This window comes from Phascolarctos cinereus, unplaced genomic scaffold (assembly GCF_003287225.1).
Source record: "Phascolarctos cinereus isolate Bilbo 61053 unplaced genomic scaffold, phaCin_HiC Scaffold_726;HRSCAF=1367, whole genome shotgun sequence".
Taxonomy (NCBI): domain Eukaryota; kingdom Metazoa; phylum Chordata; class Mammalia; order Diprotodontia; family Phascolarctidae; genus Phascolarctos; species Phascolarctos cinereus.
Window position 1 is genome coordinate 112256722 of NW_027556098.1, and position 17308 is coordinate 112274029.

At 41.1% G+C, this 17308-nt stretch overlaps 1 protein-coding gene across 1 annotated transcript in view; it reads right to left on the reverse strand.

Moving 5' to 3' along the window:
- Positions 1-590: 590 nt before the first annotated feature.
- Positions 591-17308, reverse strand: part of HGD (homogentisate 1,2-dioxygenase) — a 95519-nt gene continuing 78801 nt past the window's right edge. The window contains exons 12-14 of the mRNA XM_020985893.2: positions 15704-15830; positions 8185-8366; positions 591-1220 (exon numbers count right to left, since the gene is read on the reverse strand). Coding sequence (XP_020841552.1) covers positions 1071-1220; positions 8185-8366; positions 15704-15830 — 459 coding nt within the window. The 3' untranslated portion in view covers positions 591-1070. The remainder of the gene's footprint in view (positions 1221-8184; positions 8367-15703; positions 15831-17308) is intronic.

Below are 17308 nucleotides of genomic sequence, written 5' to 3' on the forward strand. Positions count from 1 at the left end.
TTTCCCTAAAGTCTTAGTGCTCTCTTAAGCTTCAATTAGCTTAATAAAATGGCTTTAATTGACTTAAATAAAATGGCAGGAAGACTTAGGAAGATACTCTACATATCAAGGAAACTTTTTCATAGAGGGCATTCCCTTCCGAGATATAGCTCACAATCCCTTAGTGTCCCTTTGTAGAAACACAACTCCTATTGTGGGAGAAAAAAAAAGAAAAGATAAAGAAATCACCTAGTGGCCAACGTTCTACTAATGAGCTACAATGAATATGTCTATTGGTAGTTCTGATCTCTTTCCCATTTGATCTCGAGTGTGTTTAGGAGCGTTGTCTGCTATTCTTCATTCTTATAAGTCTTAGCGTACCATGATCTCCCACTAGTTGGGTCCTTCCCAGCTGCTGCCAGTTGTGTGTCTCCTTTTAGATTTTTGCTGATCATCTGTCTTACCCCTGCCTGGATCTTAGCTTCTGCTTTGGCCTCACATCCATCATTGGAAGAATAGCCTTCTAGCCAGGGATGTGCTGGAGCTAACTTCTTAAACTTTCAGTGTAAGCAATTATACCTTGGAAATCTACAAATACTACAAGTCAGGGCTTGATTTATTGTTTTATTGATTTTCTAGATTCAAAGCAATAGATAATCTGTTAATAATTCAAATTAAACTTAAAAATGTATTGTGGGTACATTCCTCCCCAAAAAACTGCTTATAAAATATTTATGTACCACTGCTTCTAGCTGTGCAGCCACACCCACCACCCCTACTTTGTATCTTTGGCCCAGACTTGAAGGATTCCTGCTAGATTTCTACTTCTCTCTTCAGACTAAACTACCTGCCATCCTGTGACTGCCCACACCCTGGTCATTAGGTTTGTTATTTCCACACACTGCAGGTAGGTTTTTATTGGGTAATTAAGCTTACAATAATGGCACTTGCAATACACTTTTGCACTAATTTTCATGGGTTACCTGGGTATGGGAGGATGGGTAATTATTTTAACCAACTACAGGCTTATATAGCTATACGCAGAGACCCTGACTTTTCCAAGAAGGGCCCTAAACATAAACTCTCCAGGCTTATTTATGTCCAGTGGGGTTTCTGAACTTGGGTGTGAAGTGGCTTCTCAGGGTTTCCCAACACTTGTAGTAGTTCCCATCCAAACAGTTGCAAGTCTTGAGACCCCACTTGGTGACAGCCAAACTGAGCGAAGTCTCAAACATAAATGTCTGGTGAAAATGGAGAAAAAAGGAGGCAGAGACAAGGGTAAATATCAACAATGGAAGTCTAAGGTATAGGAAAATAATAAAACAGCCAGCATTTACATTGCATTTTGGGGTTTGCAAAGTGCTTTACAACTATTATCTCATTTTTATTCTCGAAGTATTTTGTGTGTGTGTGTGTTTGGGGAAGGAGGAGGGAGGGAAAAGGGTTTCTCATGGTCTAGGCTGAGCCAGTGGGAGCTGACCCCTGCTTGGAACAAGCCCCTGTCTCCAGTTTAGAGCCTTGGCTGTGATCAAGCCCAAAGGAGTACGAGAGACAAGTTATATGTGTGCTTTGGTTTCACCCCAAAGCTGGATTCAAAGAAGTGGGAGGAAAGGAGGGAGACAAACTACCCCTTACTAACCCCTCATCCTTTCCCTTAAGAAATTCCCATCAGCTTTTTCCCATAGCCTCAGAAGGCAGTTTTAGATCACTCAGAACTCCATCCACCTAAATCACAGAAAAAAGAAACACTTCTGGGCCCCATTTGCTCGAAGATGAAATGCAGCTTCCTGCTACCTTTAGCAACTCAAAGCCCAGGCTTGATGACAGACCAAATTTTGCTGAAGGCTCTTATAAAGAATGCCCAAGTTCATGGCTCCCACTGGCACCTGGCTTCCAACCTTCACCAATCTGGAAGGACCAAGAGAGAACTCCATTGGAGACCATGAAATTGGGACATTCCTGGCCACACTTCACATTCCTCCCCACCCCAAAACTTAAGTACTGGCCAAAGAAATTTTCCTGGGCCAAAAATAAATGGAATTGAGATACATACTGCTTTTGTCATGTTTACTGCTGGGGCAATTAGGGCAGGGGTAGAACACATTGCCAGGCCTGGCTGGCTGAAAAGTAGAGGGGTGGGGGAAAAACTAATTGGGGATCATGATAAAGGGACACTTCTGTGGGAGGTATCAAGCCCAAGAAACAGAAGGCAGTTCAGGGGGAACAGTCACTGTGTAATAGAGGAGAGACAGAAATAGGGGATAGGGATGGCTCGTAATGGGCAAGGAGAAATTCAACCTGAAAATTTCCTGAGGTGGGCCCTAACTCCAGAAAATAAATGACAGATTCACCTTCCTCTAGAAAAAGGAAGTCACCAAACTACTTCTCAGTAGGAAGTCAGCTCGCCTTAACTTCTGGCAGGCATCCATGTGCCCAGGGAAAATAATCCTGGGAGGTAGATGCTGTTATTAATCCCATTTTACAGATTAGAAAACCGAGGCAGATAGAGAGTAAGGGATTTGCCTAAGATTGCACAGCTAGTAAGTATCTTAGGATTTGAACTGAGGTCTTCCTGACTCTTGGCTCGGTGCTCTAGCCCAGTGGTGCCCAACTCAAATAGAAACAGGGGCCACTAAACCATGTATAAGGATCCCCAAAGGCTATTGACTCAGAAAACCTCATATTAACGTTATCTATGTTCTATTGCATTTTTACTTATTTTGTTAAATATTTCCCAATTACATTTTCATCTGGTTCATGGTATCATTGTGCCCTGGGGCAATGTGTCTGACACCTCTGTTCTTGTCCCTGTACAACCTAGCTGCTATTATCCAGTGTGGCGTCTAAAATAGGGATCCTTACCCACGAACTTGGATGGCCAAAAGAAAAAAAAATCACATCTTTATTTTCAATAACCTCTCACTAAAATATAGCATCTCCTTCAATTCTAGATGGAGGCAACAAGTCATTATTTAGAGAAGGGGTCCTTCAACTTCACCAGATCTCCAAAGGGGTCCATGACACAAAATTTAAAAATCTCCTGTTTAGAAGGGCATTTTACTAGCTGCTTCACTGTATTATTGATGTGCGTGTGGTTGGCTGTGGGGAGGGCTACAAGTGACAACTTCAATCTTGATCAAGCCCTGAATTCTAAAGTCAGGGAGAGTAGGGTAAGCTAGGCATTTATTGTTCAGTCATTTCAGTTGTGTAACGTAACTGCATGTGGGGTTTTATTGGCAAAGATGCTGGGATGGTTTGCCATTTCCTTCTCCAGCTCATTTTACAGATGAGGAAACTGAGGCAAACAGGGTTAAGTGACTTGCACAGGGTCACACAGCCAGTTAGTGTCTGAGGTCAGATTTGAACTCAGCAAGATGAGTCTTATTAGGTCTGGCACTCTATCCACTGCAGCTGCTTCAAGGCTAGGAGAACCTCAGACAAAACTGGCCACTAATCTCCACCCTAACATACTCATTACCCTGCTGCTGACCCCTGATTACCTAGGGTACTCCATGGCAATGCCCTCCCTGAATGTTTACCTCTTGTAAAAATCTTTCCTGTGTCCCATTCTTACCACTCTGATGTCTGATAAATGAGAGTTAACTAATTATTAAGTCATAGGTGCTCATGGTAATGGTATTATCTTTCTCAGGTGTAGGCAGAGACTGTCTACGGACAATACTTTCATACAAGGGAATGACTTAAATGCTGGGAAGTTCAGATGTCCTTGTAGACTGGAGGGAGATGAAACATAAGCAAGAGTGTGCTAGAACTGGCTTGAAGGGGCAGAGCCAATTGTTAAATTTTCAGTGTGAGCATTTAACACTTAGAAATCAGCAAATTTGTTATAAATCCATTTATTGTTTTGTTGGACATCTAGAATTAAGAAAGCGATGGAGATGTTAATAATGAAGATTAAACCTCAAAATGTTCTTAAAAATGTTTCCTGTGTACATCCTGCCCCCCCCAGCTGGTTGTTAAATATTTACAAACACACCCCTGTACCCCTGCAGCAGTGTAAAGGAAATACTGGATTAGGACTCAGATAATCCTGGCTCTAACACTGTCTAGCAACATGATCTTGGGAAAGTTGCTTTCCTTTTTCTGGACTTCTGGAAAATGAGGCAGCCCGTATAGTGTGCATTGCACTTGAAGTCACAAAGATGTGAATTCAAATCCTGAATCAGACACTTATTAGCTGTTTGCCTGGGTAAGTCCTTAGCCTCAGTTTCCTCTTCTGTAAAATGAGGGGAGAGGGCTGGACTTAATGGCTTCTAAAGTCCTTTCCAGCTTGATAGCTATGAGCTTGTGATGCTGAAAGGTAATGTAGTCACCTAGATAACTAGGTGACTTCTAAGGTCCCATCCAGTTCTGACATCCTAGGGCCTTATAGCTTTTGTCTATCTACCCTGGCCCTGAGGACTAAGTTTGGGTTTAGCTCAAAATCTGAATCCTATGATAGGTTTCATGATTCAGTTCACTTGCAAAGTGAATATGTTACCAAGCAAGGCTTGTTTTTGAACATCAGGTAGCGCTTAACTTACTGTTCTGTTCTTTTTTTAAAAGCTAATTTGCATATGATTTAGAATAAACTTAGATCTTATAGTTAATAGACCCTACCTGCAAAAATATAATAAAATTAAGGATAGCAGCCTACTACTGCAATTATATTCTAATTGAATATTCAGAGCACAGCGTGCAGGCAATGCTCAACAGATTTTAAGAACCAATCAGTTTTCTTCTACACCAGAGGAGAGAGAAAAGTAATGCAAATGAAAATGTGGTTCATTAGCTCAGGCTTTGATGAGGCAGGAGCTTCTGGACTCTCCCTGGTTCAAAAACACAGTCAACAGGTACCATTTTGTTTTACTATAGCCCTGGTCCTGGGAGCTTACTTTGCCCTAAAAAAAGCCAGGGAGAGAGGAGAGACTTGGACAGACTAAGTGCTCTGGGCCATGGGGAGGGGGGAGGAAGTTCAAGAAGGCCTTTAATTGAGCATTAGTTCTTTTTCTCTCTGTCCCCAACAAATAAAAATGGGACAGCTGATGGAGCTTGCAGTTTAAGCTGGGAAAAGTTTCATATTCTTTCAAGATTCAGCCCTTTAAAAATGTTTAGATCCTTATTCCTGTCCTTCTAAAGATAAAAGGCTGTATTTCTGGGGCCTGGGGTTTTAGCAATAAGTTAACTGGTTTGTTGAAATGATTTTTTTTTTTTTTACAATGGAAGCTAGACCCCCAGAATAACACAGTTATCAGTCTTATCTATCATCATGTATAGTATAATAAAACCAACATTTATATAGCACTTTAACATTTACAAAGACATAAATATACACATATACACACATATATACTGTCAGGATCCAAGATCACTCCTCTCTTTTTAGAAACCCTGTTTTCCAGAGTTAAGGCCTAGCAAGCAAGCTGCGCCCTGAGCTTGGCATAACAATAATCTTTTGTGCTCACCCTCTGGATGATCACTGCTGCAACAAAATCACAGAACTGGTGGTCCCTGAGCTCAGGCAAGCTCCAACCAGCCCAGACACGAAGCCTTGCTGTGAACGGACTTTTTGTCACTAGACAACCTTGCCTCACTGTTGCTGTTGTGCCTCACCAGTGTTGCTACACTGCACTGTTTGATTCTTTATCTAGACACAAATATGGAAATTAAGGCTTAGCCTCACTGCCTTGGGTCTCCTACTGCAGAAGGCCCCGATACATGAGTCTAATTTCTGTCCCCCAGCGGAATAAAGAAAGACTTTTGCTTTTAACTTGATGAGTTCTTTGGTATTTTTGGAGTTAACAGTGGTTGCAAAACCTATAAACCTATGTTACTCTTTGGTCATTAGTGACTAGAGAGTTGATCATATACATACATACATACATACATATATATATATATATATATACGTATGTGTGTGTGTATACATTCATACACATGCACGCATGCATGCATATGGGTGTATGCATGTGTGTTTATATATATGTATATATATATGTATATATATATATATATATATATATATATATATATATATATATGTATATATATATATATATATATATATATACACACACACACACATAAATAATTTGACCTTCACAACAGCCTTGTGAGGTAGGTGCTATTGTTATGTCCATTTTAAAGTTGAGAAAACTGAAACTCAGAGGAGTTAAATTACTTGCCCAAGGTCAAAGAACTAAAATGCCCTGGAGACAAGATTTGAACAGAGGTCTTTCTAACTCCAAAGCCAGCTCCCTATCCACTCTACCACCTAGCAAGGGTCTCCCATGATCTCAAATTGTTATCTACATCTCTGAGCCAGTTGTTATTACGCCATCCACACTCCTACAGAGAGATCCATCATCTACCTAATCTCAGTTTGCTGGGATCCTCAGCAGAAAGGGCACCCCTCTCCTGATCTGAGACTTTGTACTCAGCACCAATTCCATTCCTTTCTCCCCTCTTTACACCCTCCTTCACCATCTTTGAGGGGCTTGTTGTTTTGTTTTTTGTTTTTTTAGGCAATTGGGGTTAAGTGGCTTGCCCAGGGTCACACAGCTAGTAAGTGTCAAATGTTTGGTCTGAGGCCAGATTTGAACTCAGGTCCTCCTGACCTCAGGGCCGGTGCTCTATCCACTGCGCCACCTAGCTGCCCCAAGGGGCTTGTTGTTAATCATAACTGTTATGTTTATCACGTTAATCATAAAATGATTCCTCACTTTATTTTATTTTTCATATTTATTTTCTCTCTTCCACTCACTTCCCACTTTCCATTAAAATTAAAAGACAAAAAAAAGAAAGTTTTTGTAATAAATATGCATAAACAAATTTCCACATTGTTCATGTCTGAAAATTTGTCTTATTCCTCCCATGTTAGGGAGACAAGATCGAGGCACGAAAAATGTGAACTGAAATAATACTTATTTCTTCTTTTATTTCTACTCTATGGCAAAATAGAGAAGAGGTAGAAGGGTCTCCAACCCCTCACTTTGCATATATTTATCATATATAGATATATGTGTGTATAAGTATACAAATATACATACAATTTTATTTACATACATATCTAGCATACATAAATAGATATAAATCAATTTATTAAGTGCCTACTCTGTGCTAAGTACAAGCAATACAGAAAGAGACAAAAGACAGTGCAAACAAATATATACAAAGCAAGCTATATACAGAGTAAATAAGAAATAATTAACAGAAGGAAAGCACTAGAATTAAGAGGGGTTGGAGAAGGTTTCTAGTAAAAGGTGAGATTTTAGTTGGGACTTAAAGGAAGCTGGGAATGTCAGTAAACAGAGATGAGGAGGGAGGACATTCCAGGCATGCAGGACAGCTGGAGAAAATGACTGGAGCTAAGAGACAGTGTCTTGTTCATGAATGCCTAGTAGGCCAGTATCACTGGATCGAAGAGTATATAGTGGCAAGTATGATGCAAGAAGACACACACACATATCTATATATACATGCATATACACATAGATTTTTTTTTTGTAGGTGAAAGAGGCCATTTTTTTTTACCTCATTTCTTAACCTAGCCTTAATCACTGAATGGGTGTTACCTCAGACAAACTGAGGTCTGGGAAAGATTTCACAAGGAATATAAATTTCTTGAAACATAGCTCTGGAAACCAGGCATTGCCTCAGACAAACTAAAAGCTGGGAAAAACCTTAGCTTAAAAAGGTCAAAGTCTTCCACTGCATCTGGGGCAATCTCCAGTCTTCCTGATCTCTATTTTGCCACTGGACCCAGATGTCTCTGAAGGAAAAAGTGAGGCTGGTGACTTTGTACAGCCCTGCCTCACTTAAATCTGATTCTTTACAAGTCAAGACATCACCTTCCTGATGTCATTGGTCCTCTTTGAGAACAAAGGACAAACAACATATACACATACATATATACATGTGTATATATACATAATGTATACACACATACATACATGCATACATACAGACATATAGACATACATATACTTGTCTCCCCCATTGGCATAAAAGTCTATAAGTTCCTTGTAATTAAGTATTGTTTCATTCACGTGTTTGTATCCTCAGTCCCCAGTATAGTACCTGGCACACAGTAGGTAGTTAATGAGTATTTGTTGATTGATTAATGATCTCAGGGCTTTGGGGAGATGAACAATGAAGTTGGCGATTGATTGATTGAACGATAATACTAGGATTTAACATGCTTACCATGGTTCCCTCTGCAGTTCTCTCTGGCTTCAGCTTGGCTTTGCTTGCCTTCCCAAAACAATCCCCATCTGGGCCGTGAGGTGTCATGGCACTGTGTAGGCTGCCTCCTCCAGGCTGGAATCCTTCTGGCTTTGCTTCATAGTGACCTTTGATTAACCCCATGAATTCACTCATGCAGTTCCCTAGGGGGATTTGAAATTTGTTTTTTATAACATAAAGAAAAACAGTTATAGCGCTTGAAACTACCTACAGTTCCAAAATACTTCAGAGAAGGGAGGGTGGGCTTTAGAGAATGAATAGAATACTGGGGAGGAAATACCAAGACAAGATTCTAGCTCTGGAGTACGAAGAATTGTGTCCAAATGCCGCCTCTGATGCTCACTACCTATGTAGTCTTGGGCAAGTCTCTTAACTTCTCTTAACCCTCTGTCTACTGATCTAGGAAACTAGGAGAGTGAACTAGATGGCCTCTAGATCTTCGAACCTAGATCACAGGGCTTCGTCCTGGAACCCAACATTCTACTGAGGTAGGTGGGAATTTGCCCAGGTGTAAGATCTTAAAGAAACGAGGCTAAGTGTAAAGGAAATCGTTCTGTGGCAAGAAATATTGATAAAAAATAAAACTTGAGCTGTAACCGTACTTTTCACACTATTGGTCCAGAAACATTTAAAACTATTGATCTTGAAACTTTCTTCCCACTTGGTTTCCATGACACTGAATCTTCCTTGTTCTGCCAAGGCTTTTTGGTCTCCTTTGCTTACTACCCAACCTCCATCTTTTTTTCCCCAAATATGGATTTTCACCTACCAACCTTTTGTCCTCAAGTCTCTTCAGTTCTATATCTTCACTCACTCATTATCTTTGTGAACTCATCTGCCTTTGTAAGGCTTCAACTATCACCTCAGTGGGGATGACTCACAAATCTCCACCTCCACTCCTCCTCCTCTCTAGTCATATATTTCTAACTTCTTACAAGACATAGCCACCTGCCTGTCTTGTCACAATGCTATCTTATTCCTTTCTGATTTTGACCTGGCACCTTTGGTGACCATCTTACTCAAATAGAGAGATAGAAAAAAAGAACAAACAAAAAAGGAAAATCATTAAAAAAAAACAACACAACACTAACAGCTTGTGGTCCATTATCCTCCCTCCCCACCCCATCACTGCGGATGAGAAGCTACAGAAAAACAGTGAGAATCAAGGACAGTGCCATAGACTGTTGGAGAGAAGGGAGCATCTAAACATCCAGGAGTCCAGGAAGTAGGGATGGTTGGGGGCACCATGACCTGTTCCTGAAGATTTTCTGAGACAAGATCTCGTATTTTCACAACTCCAGCCTTTATCAACCCCCTTTTCACCATGATTCTTCCATTTTTTCTGTCCTAGACTGCCTTGGCTCACATCTTTAGAACTCCTCTTTGGGTCATGATTCTCCAATACATTTGACCTGATCTGATCTTAAATCTCATTTTTGCCCAACCCTCATTTTACTATTATTTTTCAGCCTTAGCTGGCTCAAATCACTTTGGACAGTTTTTATCAACTGTTTGGAAAGTGGCTTCCCAGCCCTACTGTCATTTACTGTTATTCTATATACGCCATCCTCAAACATTTTGGTTTAGGACCGTTTATATCCTTAAAAATTATTAAGGAATTCCCCCACCCAAAGAGCTTTTGTTTATGTGGATTATATCTATCAATATTTACTATATTAGAAAGTAAAACATATTATTATTGTTATGAAAATAGTTTTGACCTCAATGACCCCTTGAAAGGGTCTCATCGGACCCCCGGGGGCTCCAGGACCACACTTTGAGAACCTCTGCTTTTCACCTGTGCTCTTTCCCCCATATCTGCAGCTGTAGATAGGAACCACAATCATCATTATCTTCAGAAGTCCCTGCTCTCCTCAAGCCCATTCCCAGAAGGCTATTAGTAGCAAGGATTAAAAGCTACAGAAAAGACATTCACAAGGACTTTTTGTTAGAAGGCTACTGTGAAGTCCTAAACCTTTAGCACCAGAGATGTAGCTCTGTACATGTATTAGATGAACCTTTAATTAAAAGAAAATGTTCCGGGTGAGTTTGAAAGTTGAGTTCTATTGAAACCTTTGTAAGAAGGTTGGGCCTCTGGCTTACTTTATGTGACCTTGGGCAACATCCCTAACCATTCTGGGCCTGTGTGTCCATATTTGTCAAATGAGGACATTCAACTAAATAGTTTTAGAGCCTTCCATTTCTAAATCTATGAATCTGAGTAAATTAGCGTGGCTAAAGAAAGGTTAGTGAATCAGGTGCCTAATTGTACTTAGGTGTATATATTTCTTTAACCTTTGCTTTAAATTCTACGCTTTCATGATTTATTGGATCTATGATTTCATCAGTGTGGGTACTTCCTCCTACTTTCCTCTCTATGCATTTTATAAATTCCTCATATAAGAACCACTAAATGTGTTGGGGGATCTCCCTTGATTATTTTTAATATCTTAATGGTACCAACGTAGTTTTCTATTGCCTCAGTTCTAAGCTGAACTCCTCCATTTGCAATGTCTATCCAAGATATATATACATACACACATACATATGTAATATACCCACATGTATATATGTATAGAGATAAGTGGGTATATATGTGCATAGGTATGTACATATACATATATATGCATGTATGTTAGACAGAGAGATGAACTAGCTCAGTGAATGGATTGCCCACCAATGGCATATCCTAATCTAGAGAATGTAAGCCCCTTAAGGTCAAGGAGGGTTTCATTTTTGTCTTTGTATGCTTAGTACCAAGCACATTGTAGGCACTTAAAAGCTTGTGGGATTGAATCTAGGCAATATAGGTTTTTCATCCACTTAGGTTTTCTGTGTGGATTGCTCCACCGATCTCTTTTGCATAATAAGGCATTTCTCTGAGGAGGTTTGGTAACATCCCAGAGCTTACTGCAGCTACTCCCATGAATGACAAATCCAAGTAAGAATATTTGGAAAACCTCCTCACGCACATAGAAGTCCTTTTCTGTGCGGACTCTTTCTGTGCAGGACACTCTCCAGGATGCTGGCAGCCACCTCAGGTGAGCATGTTTCCAGGGCTTATGCCTGGCTTGGCACTCACAGTCAGTGAGTTGAACAAAGCGATATCCGTAGGTACATCTGTCATAAAATCTTGTATTATTTTAACATATGCGTGGGAGATAGCTTATTTGAGGAGAACCTTTAAAGCAGTTGGATTGTATATCATCTTTTAAAACGTCGTGATTAGCTGTTGTTCTGCTTCACAGTTGGAGCTGAGAACCCTCTTTTTATAGAAGAGGCAAATTTGCAAATGGGAAAGTGAACTTTGACCTTTGCCTGGGTCCATCCTGCCTGTGGCCTGTGCTTCGTTGTTTGGACAGTGAGGCCATCCACTTGGTGGCAGCTTATCCAAACTTAAGTTCTCAAAACCAGAAGGAAATGTACAACACCTGAAGTTTAGCTTTGCAAACCAAGCCTATGAAATGTTAGCCAAAGCCACATCCCCTTCTCTCTGTGTGAGTCCTAGCAAAGTGCCAAACCATTTTTTTTGTGTGTGTGTGCTTGGCTCTGCAGCAGTTCTGCTCGAGGCCCTGAGGAGATGAATGTGGCAGAACCCGACATGAGGCTGGGAGTGTGACAGCCACAGTAGGGAAGGTGAGACTCTCATCACAACTCCCCTCCTTTTTTCCCCATAGAGAGGGAATGTAGGAAATGGAACAAGCTTTCACATGAAATTCATATGTTTCAAAGGCAGCCTTAGAGGCAGTGTGCATAATGGTTAGAGAGGCAGCCTCAGAACCAGGAAGGTTCAGGTCCCTCTTCCTCTGGCACATACTGGCTGTACGACCCAAGGCAAATGATTTAACCCAGGGGTGGGAAACCTGCGGCCTCAAGGCCACATGTGGCCCTCTAGGTCCTTAAGTGCAGCCCTTTGACTGAGTCCAAACATTACAGAACAAATACTTTTATTAAGGGGATTTGTTCTGTGATGTTTGGATTCAGTCAAAGGGCCACACTTGAGGACCTATTCTGCGAAGTTTGGATTTAGTCAAAGAGCCACACTTGAGGACCTAGAGGGCCACATGTGGCCTCGAGGTCGCAGGTTCCCCACCCCTGGTTAACCTCTTGGGGTTCTTGGGAGCTCTCTAGGCCTCTATACTCTGACCTGCATTGGTAGAAGGAGTTTCCTTATCTTCATGTTCCCAATGACATTGAGATCCTTCTCCCTTCGAAAAAGTATAGACTCACAATGGGAAGAGAACTCAGAGTTCACCTGCCCTCAATCCCACTTCACTCTATATCCCCTCAATGATACTCCCCATAACTGATTATCCAGCATCCACGTTCAGTGACAGTGAGCTCACTTTTGCCTTAGTTGACCCATTTTACCTCTGGTCAATTCAAATCGTTAGAAATTTTTTCTTTATCTTGAACTGAAATTTGCCATCCTTTGTCTCTCACGCATTGACCCTACCTTTGGTTTCTGGGGCCAAACAGAACTACCTAATTTTTCTATATGACAGCCCTTCAACCATTTGAAGGCAGTGATATTGTTCTCTACTCCCCACACCTCCAGTTTTATCTCCTCCAGGTTGAAATCCAAAGCCTTCAATACATGCTCATTTGTCATAGTGCTAAGGGCCCCTTACCTTCTGGGGTACCACCTAGATTTGCTTCAGTTTGTCATTATCCTTTCTGCAATGTGCCACTCAGGACTGGACATGAGATTCTAGACATGGCCTGACTGGGGCAGAGTGCCACTGGAATCTCGTCCCGGGCATTCTACTTCTATTAATACAGCCTGGGATTAAATTGTATTTTTTTGGCTGCTACATCACGCTGTTGACTCATAAACAGGTTTGCTCCTGGCTTCATTGTGCTCAGGCTTGCTCTTTGCTGTTCCAGGGAAGCCTGAAGGTCACCTTCACGGCTTAGTGGGAGAGAAGAGCAAGGCAGAAATTCTGCTCTGTTCTGAATATAAATGTCCGTGTCAGTGGGTTTCGTGCTGGCATTTTTACATTGCTTTTTCACAGATAACAGGAGAGCAGTCCTTGCCTGTCTGATTAATGCTGAATTCAGTTAGCTAAGGTGGTTTCAGGCTATCTAGAGGCAATATTTTTTATGGGAATAATTCCCCGCTTCACCCTTAAAATTATATCAAAGTTACATGGCTTTTTGCTTATTGCTATAGCAATATTTTTTGATGTCTTTAGTAAAACTCACTTAGTAGTTCTGCAGTTGTAGATTTGGCTCAATATAATTACATATTTACAAAATATAATTGAAACTCATTAAAAATTACAGGAGAAATATCTATGGTATCAATGAGCATGAGAGGCAGCATGGTAGTAGATGAAGTGCCTGGAATCAAGAAGACCTAGGTTTGAATCCTGTCTCCACACTTACTAGTTGTGTAACCAAGTCACTTAACTACTCTCTGCCTCAGCTCCTTCATCTGTATAATGGGCCTAATAATAATAATGCCTATGTCATAGAGTTGTTGTGAGAGCCAAACTCAGTAATGCTAAGTGGTCCAGTGGATAGACTGCCAGTCCCTGAGTCAGGAAGACCTGAGTTCAAATTTGGCCTCAGACACTAACTAGCTGTGTGACCTTGGGCAAGTCATTTAACCTCTATCTGCCTCAGTTTCCTCCTCTGAAAAATGGAGATAATAATAGCACTTATCTCCCAGGGCTGTTATATGGATCAAATGAGATAATATTTTTTAAAGTACTTTGAGAACTTTAAAGTGCTATATATAGATGTGAGCTACTATGATTATTTTGATACAGAAGGACTGTACTTAAAGCCAAACTTTATTTGTTTCTTATTACGTTTTAGTAGGGCACCAAATTTTATTAAATTCAGACCTATAAACTTTCAGCAGAAAGCTACTGTAAGCTAAACAGACATGGAGTGCTGAGTCATTACCCTGAAAGAGACCCTACTTCATTGCACCAAAGTTCAGTAAACCTTATTGAGATTGACAGCCACCAAGACTGATGTCTTCTACTAGTTCCAATGGGCTAGTAGCCTCTCCAACCAGTAAATATTTATTGAGATCCTTCTGTGTACAAAACATTCTGTGAAAGGCTGGGATAAGTGGCACTTTTTGCCCTTAAGGAGCTTATCACCTTGGAGGGAATTAAGATGCCAGCACAGATAACTATACAAGATCTTGTGACAAATAAACTGGATAGTTGCAAAACAAAATGCTTCATGAGGTCAAAGAAGGGTGGTTATTATTGGCTTGGGGAAGAGGAATCAGGGAAGACTTCATGGAGGTGATAGCATTGAGCTGGGCTTTAAAAGGACAGGTAGAAATTCAAGAGGCAGCTAGGTGGTGCAGTGGATAGAGCACCGGCCCTGAAGTCAGGAGGACCTGAGTTCAAATGTGGCCTCAGACCACACACTTGACACTTACTAGCTGTGTGACCGTGGGCAAGTCACTGAACCCCAACTGGCTAAAAATAAAAAAATAAAAAAAATAAAAGAAATTCAACTGGTTGAGGGAAAGGGAAAACAAGAGGCCAGCGTCTCTTCCAGAGGTACCTAGGTCTATCATCAACAAGCCAAATAAAAAGTCATTTACTAAGTGCCTACCATTTGCCTTGCTTGACTTTGGTGTGGTAGGCACTATAAAGGACATGACAAGAATCATCAAAAAGCAAGACAAGAATCAATTAAAAAAAAACTAACAAGTAGACCATTATTCTTCCTTCCTTCCCCATTTTTTTTTCTTTTTGGTGAGGTGATCAGGGTTAAGTGACTTATCCAGAGTCACACAGCTAGTGGGTGTTATGTGTCTTAGGTCAGATTTGAACTCAGGTCCTCCTGACTCTAGGACCAGAGTTCTATCCACTGTGCCACCCAGCTGCCGCTTTCCTTCCCCATTTTCAATCTCCCTACCTTTTCTCTTCAGGAGACAGAAAGGGAGCAAGAGTCAAGGATAACACCATCATCATCATCACCACCAGCACCGCCATCTTCATTGCTAGCATTTACCTAGTGTTTTAAGGGTTTGCAAAGTACTTTACAAATATTATCTCATTTGATTCTCACAATAACTCTGGGAGGTGGGTGCTATTATTATCCCCATTTTACAGAGGAGGAAACTGAGACAGAGAGAGGTTAAGTGACTTGCCCAGGGTCACATAGCTAGTAAGCATCTGAGGCTTAGTAAGTGTCCCGTTTTCCCTACTCCTAGTCCAGAGCTCTGTCTGCTGTACCACCTAGTTGCTGTGGGCCTTTAGACAGGCAGGAGAATTTGTCCTTTTAAGACTCCAGAGAGCAATGATGGGAACCCTGTGATGTGGTCCACATAGTCTCCTGAGACAAGACCTGGCATTCTCATGACCCCAGCATTTCCAGAAAATGGTTAGACTTTAATTCTAAGTGTGCCGGCCTCTCTGTTTTTGCCCCAAAGCCTGACCCCTTCACTTGGTTCACCCTTGGTATCCTCCATTCTCTAATGCACTCTATTAAGTAAGAGGCTTACTGTGATAATAAGGAGGTCGGAAGGTGTGATCAGCAACTCCCCAGCGAGGTGGGAAGATGACAAAATCAGCAATAGCCACTCCAGGACGAACCGACTTAGCTGTCAGCACAGTGAAAATGGATGGATCCTATGAAAATCAAAAGGAGAATTACCAACTTCGATAAGACAGTGCTCAGCAAAATACCTGCTCTTCTCTTTCTGGATGTCACTTTTGGCTGCGGTTAATGAGTTTTCCTGGATGTTCCAGTTTTCTGATTAAGCCAGGCATCCTGCCTCCACTGTGATTACCCTAAGATGTCTAGCCCTATTGGCCTGAGTATGGCAGTGATTAGGCCTCTCTGGATTTTCCCCCTGCTATGTTCTGTAGCAAGGTGCATTAACACCATGTGAGTGAAGCGCAAGCTGATTTTCATCCCACTGAGGTTGTGTCTTATAGAACATATGGTACATAACATCCCACTGATCTGAGAACCCAGTGTTCTTCTGATCCTGCAAAATAAGGACATGGTAACTTTAAGTTAGATAGCAGGGGACAGCTGATAGCACAAAGGGTCAGTCCAGAGGCTTTTGGTGAGAAAAATTAAAATGAAAATCATATTGAAATTATGTATAGATGAACCAATTTCTCTCTGAGGATCCTTGAGTATTTCTCAGCTCTCTTCAGAGAGGCAGGTCTGAGAAGTGATGTATCATTTGTTTTCTTTCACTTCTTTCTCTGATCCACAGGCTCTGAACCTGAAGTCTGTGAACTTAAAAAGTTTTTTTTTTAATAAATCTATCTCAATGTAATTGCTTTCTTTTGAAATCCTATGTATTTTAATGTGTACATCTAAAAACGTCATTCTGAGGAGTCCCTAGGTTTCACCAGAGCGCCAAAGGGGTCCAAAACACACAAAAAAGTTAAGAATCCCTGCTCTGTTCTTAAAAGGTAAACCAGATCACAAGCTACAGATTTGTGGTAAAGGTAGGCAGAAGGAATTTATGCTTTTCCAGGGATAGCTCTACTTGAGGACGAGGTTAAGAGGCATATGCATACTGAAAAGGAAATATAACAAGGGAACAGAAAGCAGGAGGGAAAGAGAGGAAGAAGAAAAGAGAGAAAGGTCCAAATAATGGTAAAGGAGTTTGACATCTTTGGACCACAAGAGATCTAGGCAAGTGCAGAATAGTGAGATGATTTCAAAATTAACTAAAATGCCTACTCTTAGTCTTGTGAAAGGACAGGTAGGTGGTGTAATGAATAGAGTGCCAGGGCCTGGAGTTAGGAAGATCTGAGTTCAAATCCAGCGTCAGATATTTACTAGCTGTGTGACCTTGACAGGTCACTTTATCCTATTTGCCTACAGATGAGTTTCCTCATCTGTAAAATGAGCTGGAGAAGGAAATGGCAAACCACTCCAGTATCTTTGCCAAGAGAACCCCAAATGGGGTTACTAAGAGTCAGACATGACTGAAAAAAGTTGTGAAAGTTACAATTACATAGGATCATGACACCTATAGTTGTATAGGGTCTTAGAGGTCATTTAGTCCAAATCCTTTATTTTACAAAGGAGGAAACTGAAGCCCAGAAGTGAGGAAGTGATCGGCTCAAGGACAAAGAGAGAA